This window comes from Pollachius pollachius, assembly GCF_949987615.1.
Source record: "Pollachius pollachius genome assembly, chromosome: 9".
Lineage (NCBI taxonomy): Eukaryota > Metazoa > Chordata > Actinopteri > Gadiformes > Gadidae > Pollachius > Pollachius pollachius.
Window position 1 is genome coordinate 18,081,976 of NC_136942.1, and position 12,532 is coordinate 18,094,507.

The 12,532-nt window shown below is 46.7% G+C and overlaps 1 protein-coding gene across 7 annotated transcripts in view; it reads left to right on the forward strand.

Moving 5' to 3' along the window:
- Positions 1–12,532, forward strand: part of fgd4a (FYVE, RhoGEF and PH domain containing 4a) — a 43,515-nt gene that overhangs the window by 26,013 nt on the left and 4,970 nt on the right. For 6 of the 7 annotated variants that reach the window (XM_079742736.1, XM_079742737.1, XM_079742740.1 and 3 more), the window contains 9 exons: positions 3,694–3,843; positions 5,112–5,331; positions 8,014–8,482; positions 10,033–10,122; positions 10,560–10,705; positions 11,015–11,171; positions 11,592–11,730; positions 11,825–11,883; positions 12,054–12,200. In XM_079742736.1, coding sequence (XP_079598862.1) covers positions 3,694–3,843; positions 5,112–5,331; positions 8,014–8,482; positions 10,033–10,122; positions 10,560–10,705; positions 11,015–11,171; positions 11,592–11,730; positions 11,825–11,883; positions 12,054–12,200 — 1,577 coding nt within the window. Of the gene's footprint in view, positions 1–3,693; positions 3,844–5,111; positions 5,332–5,965; positions 6,066–8,013; positions 8,483–10,032; positions 10,123–10,559; positions 10,706–11,014; positions 11,172–11,591; positions 11,731–11,824; positions 11,884–12,053; positions 12,201–12,532 lie in introns of those variants that run through there. The other variant, XM_079742741.1, reaches the window with a different exon arrangement.

A 12,532-nucleotide genomic window follows, 5' to 3' on the forward strand; every position in this document is an offset into this window, starting at 1 on the left:
TTCAGCTATGGGCCGGTTCAGACCCTCATGCACTCTGCCTTGGTATAGCGAACTACTTGAGCTGTCGTTGTTGACATATTGAGGTTTGTGCTCAAAAGTATTGGAGTTGATCGGTGGATCTGCCAAAGACTTGAAGCTTTGTGGACCACACTGCAGGTTGTTTTGAGGATAGCTGTATATGCAAGATCCCAGTGAGACAGTTGTCTCAAACTTTGTGGTAAGTGTTTGGCTGTGAGGTGCTGAGGAGACACACCTGAGCAGTAAATAGTTATTTAATCAGCCATCCTCACATGCGAGGCTTCCTGGTCAGGCGCGCAGTGCATAAAACATAGTGGGCTCAAAGTGTGTCATTTGAGAAAACCTAAGCAATTAAATGAACTCGCCACAAGTAACAAGACACACTTTGTCCTCTTATTTCCCTTGCTCAAAATAAAGAGAAAACTAAAGAGTGATCATAGCTTGTGAGGTTTGAGTGGTGTTAATGCTGAGGTGGATTCCTTCTCTGTGATCCAAATAAACAGAATAAGTGTTGATGACTGCATGTGCATTGTTCCTCATGTCTGGCACTCCTGCGTTCTTATTGTAGTCTGGTAGTTGAGGTACAAAGATGAATAGAGTAGTGACGTCCTCTGAACTCACACTATCACCATTTGTAACTAGCAAATTCAGAGATAGCAGGACATTCTTTCTCTGTTAACATTTAATTTCATGTTTACTTTGACAATCTCATTAGTCCAGGCAACAGGTGACCACAGGTGGTGTCCCAAACACATCAATACATTCGATTCACCACAACCCTCGGATTTAGCAAATATTTGTTTCTCTTTGCCATTATAAACCTGGCAAAAATATGACCAAGATACTTTTTTTGGACTTTCATATTTCATATCTGCAGACACCTGAACTTCTCTTAAGTGTCGCTTAATTTCTTCATCTCGCTCAGTCCTCTTTGTGAAAACAAAGGCAAGGGGCTCGTTGCCATGGAAGCGAGGTTCAAACTATTCAGTTCATCAAATCTTCCTCTCCTCTACCTTGACTAGTGCTGCATTAGCTTATTGGCAAACTGCTTTTGTATAATTATCATTTCAATATTAAATGGTCTCCTTAATAAGATCATCCCATGCAGGGTGTGTGTGTTTATTCTTTTTTACGTGCGTGTACATGTGTGTGTATGTGTGCGTGTGCATGTGTGCATGCGTGTGCATGCACATGTGTGCGTGACCATGTGTCCATGCATTTCTGTGTGTGTGTGTGTGTGTGTGTGTGTGTGTGTGTGTGTGTGTGTGTGTGTGTGTGTGTGTGTGTGTGTGTGTGTGTGTGTGTGTGTGTGCGTATGTACATGTGTACTCTGACCATAATAATGTCCATTCACTCAGTGCCAGAATGCCAGGGTCTAGAAGTGCCTCTAAAACAGGGCAGAGGCGGCCCGTACTCCACATGCTATTGGTTAGTGAGGAAGTGGCTGTTTCTCACCTTGGGGCCCCTGTCGCTCTTGTGAGTGTGAGTGCGTGTGTGTGCTTTTTGTGTTGGCACCTTAGTTAGTGCAGGCACCATAAAAAATGCTACAGGACTGCAGTTCTGCTCCAGAAGTCAGTTTCTAAATGGGAAGTAGAGACCAGAGTAAGAGGAGGTTTAGAGTTAGGGTTGCAGTTTGACCGATGCACCGTTAATCATGAACTCAACAGAGAGAGGCAGAGAGAGTTGCACAGGGAGATCGATAGAGATATATATAGAGAGAGAGAGAGAGAGAGAGAGAGAGAGAGAGAGAGAGAGAGAGAGAGAGAGAGAGAGAGAGAGAGAGAGAGAGAGAGAGAGAGAGAGAGAGAGAGAGAGAGAGAGAGAGAGAGAGAGAGAGAGAGAGAGAGAGAGGGAAGCAGGCTGTGGGAAATGGACCCTGGTGCGATCCAGACTGAGAGCAGGAACGTCGTGTGGAACTTTGTGTCTAGGTGGAGGCGGCGCATCAAGGCAAATTACGTACATTATGAAACCCATCGTGGTGTACTCTCGTCGCATGTGGCGGAGAGAGAAGCCCAGCACGTAATCAAGGCGCATTCCTGAGGCCAGATGTGGGGTTGATCGGTATGGTTTTAGAGGGCCGTTTATAGAAGGGCCATTAAACAGAGCATGGGATCCGCAGTGAGAGAGTTGGGGAAGTTGGTGTCTTTAATTACAGTCGAGCTCTGCAAAATAAAGGTTGAGTGTGTTTCTTCTGTTGTGCATGTCTGTGTGTGTGTGTCTGTGTTTTTTCTCTGTAGTTTGCAACATTGGTAAAAAATAGTGGTTTTGAGCCTCAACTCATTTGCAATAGGCTGCATGTGCTGTGTGCGTGGAGACATAAATGCCCATTGGCTTTTTCTTTTCTAAAGTTTCAAGTGTTCCATCTGTTCTTTTTATGAGATTCTCTATCATTAGTATTGTAACTGTTGCAAGACCATGTGTGGTCTCACAAATTACAGTTGAAAAAAGGCTTCATAATCATTCACAATGTGTGGATGAATGGATGAGTGTGGAGCCCAAGGCTGCGGAGGTAGTGGCCTCTGGGCTTTCAGTCCACAGCGCTGCATGGCAGCTGCTTCTACCAGCTTCTACCCAGCATGCAACTGTCAATCTGCTGCTGCAGTTTACATGGCGGCAGAGCCATGTGTTACCATGTGTTATTTTTCTGATTTGGGCTTCTTTGAAAGCTCAAATAACAAGATAAACAAAGGTTTCCACCATGGCTTTGTTAAAATAATTGGTGTATGTTTTTCTTACTTGACAGCTTTTTTCTTTAAATGTTTTTGAAGGGCTTGTTGTACCTTATGAACAGGTCTGTGAAGAGTGGGAGGAACTGGGTTGGAGAAGAGAAGGAAGGATGTAGAATGTGAACCTAGATCACCGCGAGTTGTATTGCAATACAGGGTTGGCCCACTAGCAACTCGGACCACGAGGACACCCTTTATGTGATGGCTTAAAGAAGCAAATGAACCGCTAAAGCTTCACGATGAGGCTCTGCCAGTCTGTTCTCATGGACTGTGTCTGTATATCCAACCCTCTTAGCCCACCTGGTCCATCCAGCCATGGCTGCACCACCACGACTGCACCCACTAGGGCCATCTGGCTGGTAAACAGCTCGCTGGTGCTCAGCATCAACTGCACTAATAGGTGCACATAAAGTGAAAAGATTCAGCTTTTAATTTAAGGCCTTGGGTTTTCTAAAGAACAGCCTTGGGACACTGCGTCTAAGGTGTGTTGTATCTGTGAGAGGGGTTATAAGAGGGTCATTCTTATGTCTTAGCTTGCCAGAGGGTTCGATGACAGACACAAGATGTGCTGGAGACAACATTTGGATTGGACATCAGTTGTCTGGATCTCTCTCTCCTCTCTCTCGCTCTCTCTCTTTCTCTCTCTCTCTCTCGTTCTCGTTTTCTCTCTTGTTCTCTCTCTCGTTCTCTCTCTCTTTCTCTTTCTCTCTCTCTTTCTCTTCCTCTTATTATGCATGACTGCGCTACCGCCTTGATCTGAACCTCTCTCATGATTCAAAAAACATTTCCATTGCCGAAGCACAAAAGTCAAATAAGATACAATTGACAAAACTAATTATAAATCTCTCTCTCTCTCTCTCTCATCCCTCTCTCTCTCTATCTCTCTCTCTCTCTCTCTCTCTCTCTCTCTCTCTCTCTCTCTCTCTCTCTCTCCATCCCTCTCCCCCAGATCTCAGCAGCAGCCCTTCATCGTGTGGAAGCCCACCCAGTGTGAGGGACTGTCTCAGTCGGGCCGTTAGTGGGACTTCTGTCAGGGCAAGGGGAGGAGTCAATGGAAGAGGCTCCGCCCACCGGGCCCAGCTGCAGCCTAAACCCCAAGGTGAGGTCCAGTGCCGCAGCAGAGCTGCATTACAGACACATGGAGGTCCAGTGCCGCAGCAGAGCTGCATTACAGACACATGGAGGTCCAGTGCCGCAGCAGAGCTGCATTACAGACACATGGAGGTCCAGTGCCGCAGTACAGCTGCATTACAGACACATGGAGGTCAAGTGCCGCAGTACAGCTGCATTACAGACACAGGTTCTGTACAAGACTCAACACTGTAATGACACAATGCAGCTTGCACGAATGCATACATACACCCACATACGCATACACACTTGCGTGCATACACACACTCAGGCACGAATCAACCCACGCACACACGCACACACACACACACACACACACAGCTAGTCTCAGATTTGTCAGGATTCAAGTAACTCAATCATTCACTCAAATGCACAACACAGCTAGTGTGTTGTGCATTTGAGTGAAAAAGATGTGTCCTGGTTGTGGCCAATCAATAACAAGTGAAGGAAACAGACTAGGGTTGGTATCATGGCCATGAGTAGTAAATCATTGAGTAGCATTTGTCTTTCACTTATCATCATAGTGGGACATTGCCTGATCCAGCAGAAAGTAAGCCTTGTCTTATGAACACAAGGTTTTCTAAGCCCGGGCCTCAAAGACACATTACATATTTAACTAGGTGGTAAAACTGGGTCATTTTAAGTTAATTTATTTTCCCTTAATCACAATTTTAGTCTAATGTGGAAAATAGAACATCAGGAATGTCCATGTGGTGGTCATAACTTTATTTTCCTAACAACTTTATTATGTTATATGTTAATTTTCTGTTTATTTCTGTATGGGATTGGATAAAGGTCAGTGTCAGTGGTCTGAAGCCAGGGTTTCAGTTGCAATGACTTGTGCTGCCCCCTTGAGTTTTTTTTTTTGGTTGTCAAATAATAAGCAATCGTTGTCATCGCTAATTTCAGCCAATCACAACCCACAGTTGCAGTCCCCTGACCTCCCCCTAAGAGGTGCTGTCCCTGTGATGGTTTCGCTTGATTACTCTTGAAGTGCACGAACATTTTGAGGCACTCTCCCCTGAGATCTTACACTTTCTCCATCTCATGAATGTGGCGTCATATTAGAGAAAGGGTCTCACTGGAACATCTGCCAGTCCACTGGCTGATGTTGGCTACTGTCTACTGTATTATCATTGATTTGCCTTGTGATCGGATTTCCATCTACTGATCAAACCATCCATGTCAACTCACCTGCCAATCGTTTTATACCTCTGTTCTCCCTCTGTCTCCCAGTGCCCCCCAAGCCAGCTCACCTGCAGAGCCCGGTGACCGAGACCCCCTCTCCCCTGGGGCGCCTTAGAGCCCCCTTATACACTGCCAGAATGGAGGCGCGAGCAGGGGGAGGAGGAGGAAGAGGAGGAGGAGGAGGAGGAGGAGTAGCCCAGAACAGGGATCGGACCAAAGACAAGCCCTCCAAGGTCTTTGACCTGATCAGTCGCTTTGAGGAGAATAGGTTGGTTTCATTGTTTTTTTTCGTGTGTTTGTTTTTGTGTGTGTGTGTGTGTGCGAGTATTTGTGTTTAGTATGTGAGCAAGCTTGAAGAGTGTACGTTGTGTGCCTTTTGATTTTCATCACATCCTGGTAAATACCAGTGTGAAAGCTAAAGTGTGAAAGTTAAGTGCGTGAAGAGAAGTCCCCTAACATCTTTGATATCAAATGTCTGGGTGATTCAAATATCAAATGTCTCTGCTGCTCCTCTGTTGTACTGTATTATTGATGGATAGCGGTTCTAGTCCCGATCTGCTCTCTTCCCTGATTTATGCTCTGCCTTATTCAAATGGTCCCCGCTTGCCTTCTACGTCTTACCGTGACAAATTGTCCAAGTTGTACACCCACACGCAACCCAGGTACCGCTTCTCGCAATGTGCGAGTGACGCCTCTGTCGCTGGCGACGTTTGAGTCTTTCCCCACTTTCACCACCGTCGTTTCTGTTAGAAAAAGCAGAAGTTCTCTGCCCCGTCCAAAAGCCTCTCCCTCGCTCAGAGTACTACTTTGCCGACAGTGGTTCGCAGCAACAAATGGTATTTGGAGCAGAGATTAGGCTGTGTGACTGGAGCATTAGTGTGGAGCTGGAGGGAGGGGCGCTGGGCAAGTTTGGAGCGTTGGAGCGACCAGAGAAGCAGAGCGGTCCAGGTTCCGTCTTGTGCAGCAGATGTCCCAGAGTAGGAGGGAAGGAATGGACTCGAGGTAGGACCTTTGAATGTCATAAAGTACACGCTTTGTTGATGGATGGCTGCTAGGTCTTTATGGGGGATATAAATATAAAATGTTGTTTTGTGGCTGAGATCATCAATGGCTGATAGTGACTAATGTGGCTTTCATGATGTTTCTATAACCTATCTATTATAAGATAATAGCTAATATAGATTCTAAGTTATATTGCTGATTGAAGTCTTTTAGTGGGCAGGCATCGCGTTGGTGTTTGTATGTAACACGCCCCTGTGATTGCATCACGGTAGAACACTAGTCCAGCTCAGCATGTGGCTCCATGTTGCATTGGCAAGTTACATAAGGAGTCATACATTGTTTCACCTTGGAAGATACCTTCCAAAAAACCCCTGAATCCTCCTCACTGCATGCTGCGTCTTTGTGGATCCCCTTTAGTTCATACTCTGGAAGCGTATGCCACATAGAGGCAGTTCAAGAAACACAAAACAACATGCTGTGCTTGTTATTTCCCCCAGCCTGGCTGTGAACAGTATAAGCTCCTGGCGTCTCACAGCAGCCAGAGCCTGCGGCCTCTGAGGGAAACAACATTAGCCTACTAATATACTAATCTGGCTCACATGCTGGGTGTCTCGCAGTAGCCCAGGCAACCGCATTGCAAGCAGCGCTGATTGTAGTGTTGCATGGCTGTGACTGCCAAGGCTACAGACGCTGGCGTCTTCAAAAGAAGACCGCAGAGGATCACAGGAACCTGTTTGGTCAAACGTGAACTGAATCTATGTCAAATGGCATCAATATGCTTGAAGAAGAAGAAGTTGAGTGTTTAATATGTTTAAAAAGGTAACATCACACTGGGCCAACATTAGGTGGTTGCTTTAAGCGCTGCAGCAGGTTGTGTTTCACATCCCCGCCGGCCGTCACTCCTCCAGAGGGCTCTGAATATCAGATGTTCCTGTATTTAAACATGCTTCCTGTTTATTCCGGACAAAGAGATACAAAGCGGGGGAATTGACGATAAGCCTTCTGCGCTCACAAGCTGTGGCTGCAAGTTCTTTGGTGTAGCCGTTGTTTGGTAGCGTATCGCAGGACGTTGATTCAGATTTACCGGCTGCCTCTAGAGAAGGAGGATTCCTCATTGTAAGAGGAGGGGAATGTCACAGGGCTGGTCGACCAGGAGACGCTTCATCTAATGTACGGGACAGGTGGGTCAGAGAGGGAAACAGCTGCACATTCTGCAGCACAGGAAGCACCCCCACCGGATGGTCATATTGTGTGTGTGTGTATGTGTGTGTGTGTGTGTGCGTGCATGTGCACGTGTGTGGGTACATGCGTGTTTGTTTGTGTCATTGTGAGAAATCCTTTTTCATGCTTACATGGTTGTGTGTGTACGTTTGTTTGCATGTGTCACCGGTGTGTGTCAGTGTGTGTGTGTGTGTGTGTGTGTGTGCGCATGTGTGTGCGTGTTTAACCAGTGTGTGTTTGTGTGTGTGGGAGTTGTGTGTGTGTGTGTGTGTGTGTCTGTGTGTGCACATATGTGTATGGATACATAAGTAGGATAACGGGAAGTTTGCTGGGACCAGCTCTCCCTCCTCCAATCCCTCCTCCTCTCTTCTCATCCTCTCTGTTTGTTTGAGCCCTGTGCTCCCCCTCCTTCCCTGCTCACACACCACCTCAGTCCTCTTAGAGCAAGGGCCAGCGCAGGGGGAAGTGCCTATTTGACATGTTTTATTTTTAACTCTCTCACACGGTGCCCTCACTGCTCACTGTGGGCTCGCTGTAGCGCCTAACACTGCTCTCTCCTGTTTCCCGGCTTTTGTTTTGTTAAAACTGGGAACTGTTCGCCGTAAGAAATCAAAGGTTGTTTGCCCGCCAAGTCTCCGCTAGCTGCCGTCCGTTTTTCTTAAAGTGTTTTGTAAGACTCTCTCTGCTCGACGGGCTTCCTCATCGGCTCTTCCCCCTGTGTCTCCAGCAGCCCAGACGTCCGGAGTGAAGTGCCGCCGCTCAAGCACATCAGCCGCACGGCCGCCGGCAGCCCCGCTCACCGCAGCCTCCTCAAGTCGCCCGACGAGTCGCCGGACAAGACGCCAAAGGGGGCGGAGCAGCACGTGGACCCGGGACCAGCCTCCGCACCCCCTACGCCGCGGGATGCCCTCAGGCCGCCCACCAACGGGACGCTAGCCAAGATGGAACCGGAGCTGGACGACAACGGAAAGGCCGAGGGCGGGGAGAAGAACGGCCGCGGCAGGAGCGAGTGCGCCAAGAGGCTGGTGAACGGAGATGCCGTCGGCAAAGCGAGCGTGGAGGACGGCGAGCGCACCGATGGGGAGGGGTCAACCCCACACAGGACGGAGGAGGCCGGGACTGGGAACGGAGACCAGGGACCCGAGTCGGACGTGGAGAACGATCACAGGAAGGAAGGGGTCAACACGGAACCCAAGGTAAGCACGCTTCTGTTTGCTCTCTGGGACATTGCTTCTTCAACTAGGGTTCAGGACCCAGCACCTGATCCCGGTGGAGGTGGATTGAGTCCAGACAACGCACCGAAGGGCTGTCTCAAGAAGACAACAAATCCCGGTGTGCTCCGAGGTTTTCCTTTCTCGCACGTCTTGAGATTGAAGAGTTTTGCTGGAGGCCAACGTTGCAACTCATGCACACAAGATTCATGAAAATCAATCAATGAACATCGTGTTACTGCAATTACACGGCATATCAGTAACTCATGCTAATCAGCAGACACACTTAATGAAACTTAAAGCAAAATTTGCTTCTATGTTATTACTGCCACAGGACCTGTAGGAATCCTCTCACCCTGGTGCCATGTGTATTTATATCTCGTGTCACATTCTACACTCACTAGCTGGGGCCGAAGCACAGAGAGTGTGCCCTGTTGAGATGAAAATGCTACCGACTTCCCTTTTCTGCTCGTTCTGCATTTATCTTTCCACTGCAAGTGCTTCAAAGTTCATTTGGAGTTTCAGTTTGAGCATGTGTCTTGCTTCTCTAGTGATAAAGCACACTCAACAGTAAAGGTCATTGTTTATTGTCCTCCTTGAAGATACAACAGATGTTGAGAGCTCCTGGCCCGAGAGCCCATGGTTCAGATGCTTTTCACCGATTACAAGTATAAGCAGAAGGCTTTCTTTACTGGCTTCCCTTTCTCAGTTCAACTCACATGACAGACCATTAGAAATGCGTGTGCTTGCATTTCAGATGTATAGCCTCAATGGATGCATAGGGTTATAAAGCACAGCTACATGAATGTGTGTTGGGACCCAGGCATCCCTCACCTCTGAATCACGCACCCTAAGTGCTCACTATTGAAAAGGTACTAAAGGGGTGCTACGTCAGATTGTAGATGTGTGCAAGGGTTAAAAAAATATATATCAGGGCAAAACACATGTAGACATTTGAATCAAAGTCCAAACTTCTGACTGAATTAAAACATTTAGGCAGTAGTTCTGTGGTCTTTTTTCAACTTTGATCTATCATGCATGTACAATGGACAGCAGGCCCAGCTGTCGACAGGCTTTACACATAAAGGATGCCATCAGAAGTCACTTCACTTTGCTTTGGTCTCATTTCCTTTCGTTCAGCCTCACGCAATAACTTCACAAAGCATTACCAACAACCCTGTGAAACAACTCACACATTACAATGCTGTACCTTGACATCCTCTTCAGTAGCTAACAGGATCTGTGCCTTCTAACAGGAACAAGCAGATGCACAGTTGTACCATGTACTGTCATCTAGGATGTATTCATGTATGCGTTCAAATCTTCTTTCAGCACATTATACAGTCCACAGAAAATAATGGATATGAAACGATTTCTTTATTTCTTAGCATTGACCGCTGAGACTTCTACTCCAGACCATTTATTTGAAGCAGTTGGTTCATACACTGATGGAGGGAATGGATCTAAATCACTGTTTTATGGCATCAAATTAGGTCGATGAAGAAATCAACAATTGATCCTGATTACTTTTCCAGGAAACCAATGAACAGAAACTGTTTAAGATCGCCAACGAGCTGCTCAAGACAGAGAAGGCTTACGTGGCCCGGCTTCACCTGCTGGATCAGGTGAGGGAGACAGCTGATGCCCCAATACACAATCTGATGACACATTAGTCCAGTCCACTCATAGCCCAACAATCTGATGACACATACATAAGCCCAATTACAACATAACCATCAGATGACACATAAGTCCAATTATATCATGACAATCTGAGGACACATTAGTCCATTTATGTCCTTACAATTGCTCTGCATTGCTCCATTGCTCATTTCATTTTATTTGATGGATGTAAAATGACAACACTGGTTAGCCTGATTGTTGACATTGCATTTGGTATAACCCTAGCCCCCACTGTGTGCATGTGTATGTGTATATCCATTCATAATATGTATGCTATGTGTATGTGTATATGGATATCCACATATATAGTGTGACCACTGCCCCCTATACATGTTTGTGCCCATGAATATCCAATCATTGATGTTGTTCTGCTCTCTAGGTGTTCAGTGCAAAGCTCATGGAGGAGGCGGTTAAAGGGACGTTCCCCGTGGAGGTGGTGAAGAATATCTTCTCCAACATCTCCTCCGTCCACGCCTTCCACAGCCAGTTCCTCCTCCCAGACCTGGAGAGACGCATGGGGGAATGGTGAGCCCACATAAACCCTGGCCTGAGCCAGAGGACACCTCCATTAGCAAAATGGGATTAAAAAAGACGTATCAAACACGTTAGATCTTAATAAAATACACTTAATGTTCTGCTTTCATAAGACATTTGCATTGGAGAAACACAGATTGAAAACAGATTGATTTCATTTTTTTTATTGCAGTTGTATTTAATCACTACTAAAAGTAGAATAGTGTTTCTGCAGAACACTATTAAGGAACTAGGGTTAGTTGAAGTAAGCAATCGCATCACACCAAAACGCTAAAAACAACCCCCCTCTCTTCCCTGCAGGGAGTCGACACCTCGCATCGGAGACATCCTGCTGAAGCTCACGCCCTTCCTGAAGATGTACGCCGAGTACGTGAAGAACTTCGACCAGGCCATGGAGCTGCTGAAACAGTGGAGCGAACGCTCGCCACAGTTCAAATCTATCATCCAGGAGATACAGGTTAGTCAGACGCAAGTCTCATTCAGGTCGAAGAATAGAATGTGAACTGAATCAGTGGGGGAGATCACGCCTCATCCGACCGACCTGGGTGACACATGGCAGCCAGTAGGCACCAGAACGCACACCACACACTGACAGTAGAGAGTCGAGGAATGAAACAGGCCAAACAGAAACCAGGGTACGGCTCGAGGGCCATGTTGGTTCATGTTGGTTCGGCTTATCAAGATATTCCCGGGTCGTTCAACCGGTAGATTACATCTGGGAACAGCAAAGAAGCACAACAATGTAAGATCTATATCTGTGCGGGCCATGTCACGTTCATGTCCATGGAAGGACATGGTTCCAGGTCCGAGAGCATTTATACAACCAATGTGCTGATACATTTGTTGTTGTTTTCTGTCCTTGTTTTGGGCTGGGCAGTGCCAAGAGGTGTGCGGGTCGCTGACGTTACAGCACCACATGCTGGAGCCGGTCCAGAGGGTCCCCCGGTACGAGATGCTGCTGAAGGACTACCTGAAGAAGCTTCCCCCGGACCACCTTGACCGCAGAGATGCAGAGAGTAAGATAGCACGCCGGCTCAGGAGGAGACCAGCGGGGATGCTTATCGGTCCGAAACTCTTTATCAACACCTTTTTCTGTCCCTGTCTGCACAGAATCACTAGAGATCATTGCCATGGCAGCCACCCACTCCAACAGTGCTATTCGAAAATCAGTAAGTTGACACAATTACCGATTGACCAAATGGAAATGAACCCTCGTCGCCATTTAAACGTATACACACGCTTGTTCGGCCAAATCACACGTTAGAAAAATATTCTCATTGCATCATTACGAAACTAGCATGTTAAGCCATCAACTAGTCAACTCTCAATGTCATGTCAGGACAATCTGAAGAAGCTGCTGGAGATCTATGAGATGCTGGGTGAGGAGGAGGACATTGTCAATGCCTCCAACGAGTTCATCAAGGAGGGCCACATTCTGAAGCTGGCGGCCAGGAACACGTCTGCCATGGAGAGATACCTCTTCCTGGTGAGAGACACGGGCATTAATCACGCTCACAGCTGGTGGACGTGAGCTGGTGGACATGGTGATGTGGCGATGTGGCAGCAGCGCACAACTCAATGGAATGAAGGCATTCATTCATGGGAGTTATGCGTCTTTAGGACATCATTTACACGTTCACTGAAAATAAACTGATATCAAAGGTGCTCATTCCTATGAGGCTGCTACAAACCTTTTAACAATTTATACCTACATGATGAAATGTATTGTTTCCGACAAAATCAATATTAGTAAAAAGAACTGAATCAATATGATTAATTTTGTGATATCTATATCGAAATGTTCAAAGGTTTGAACAA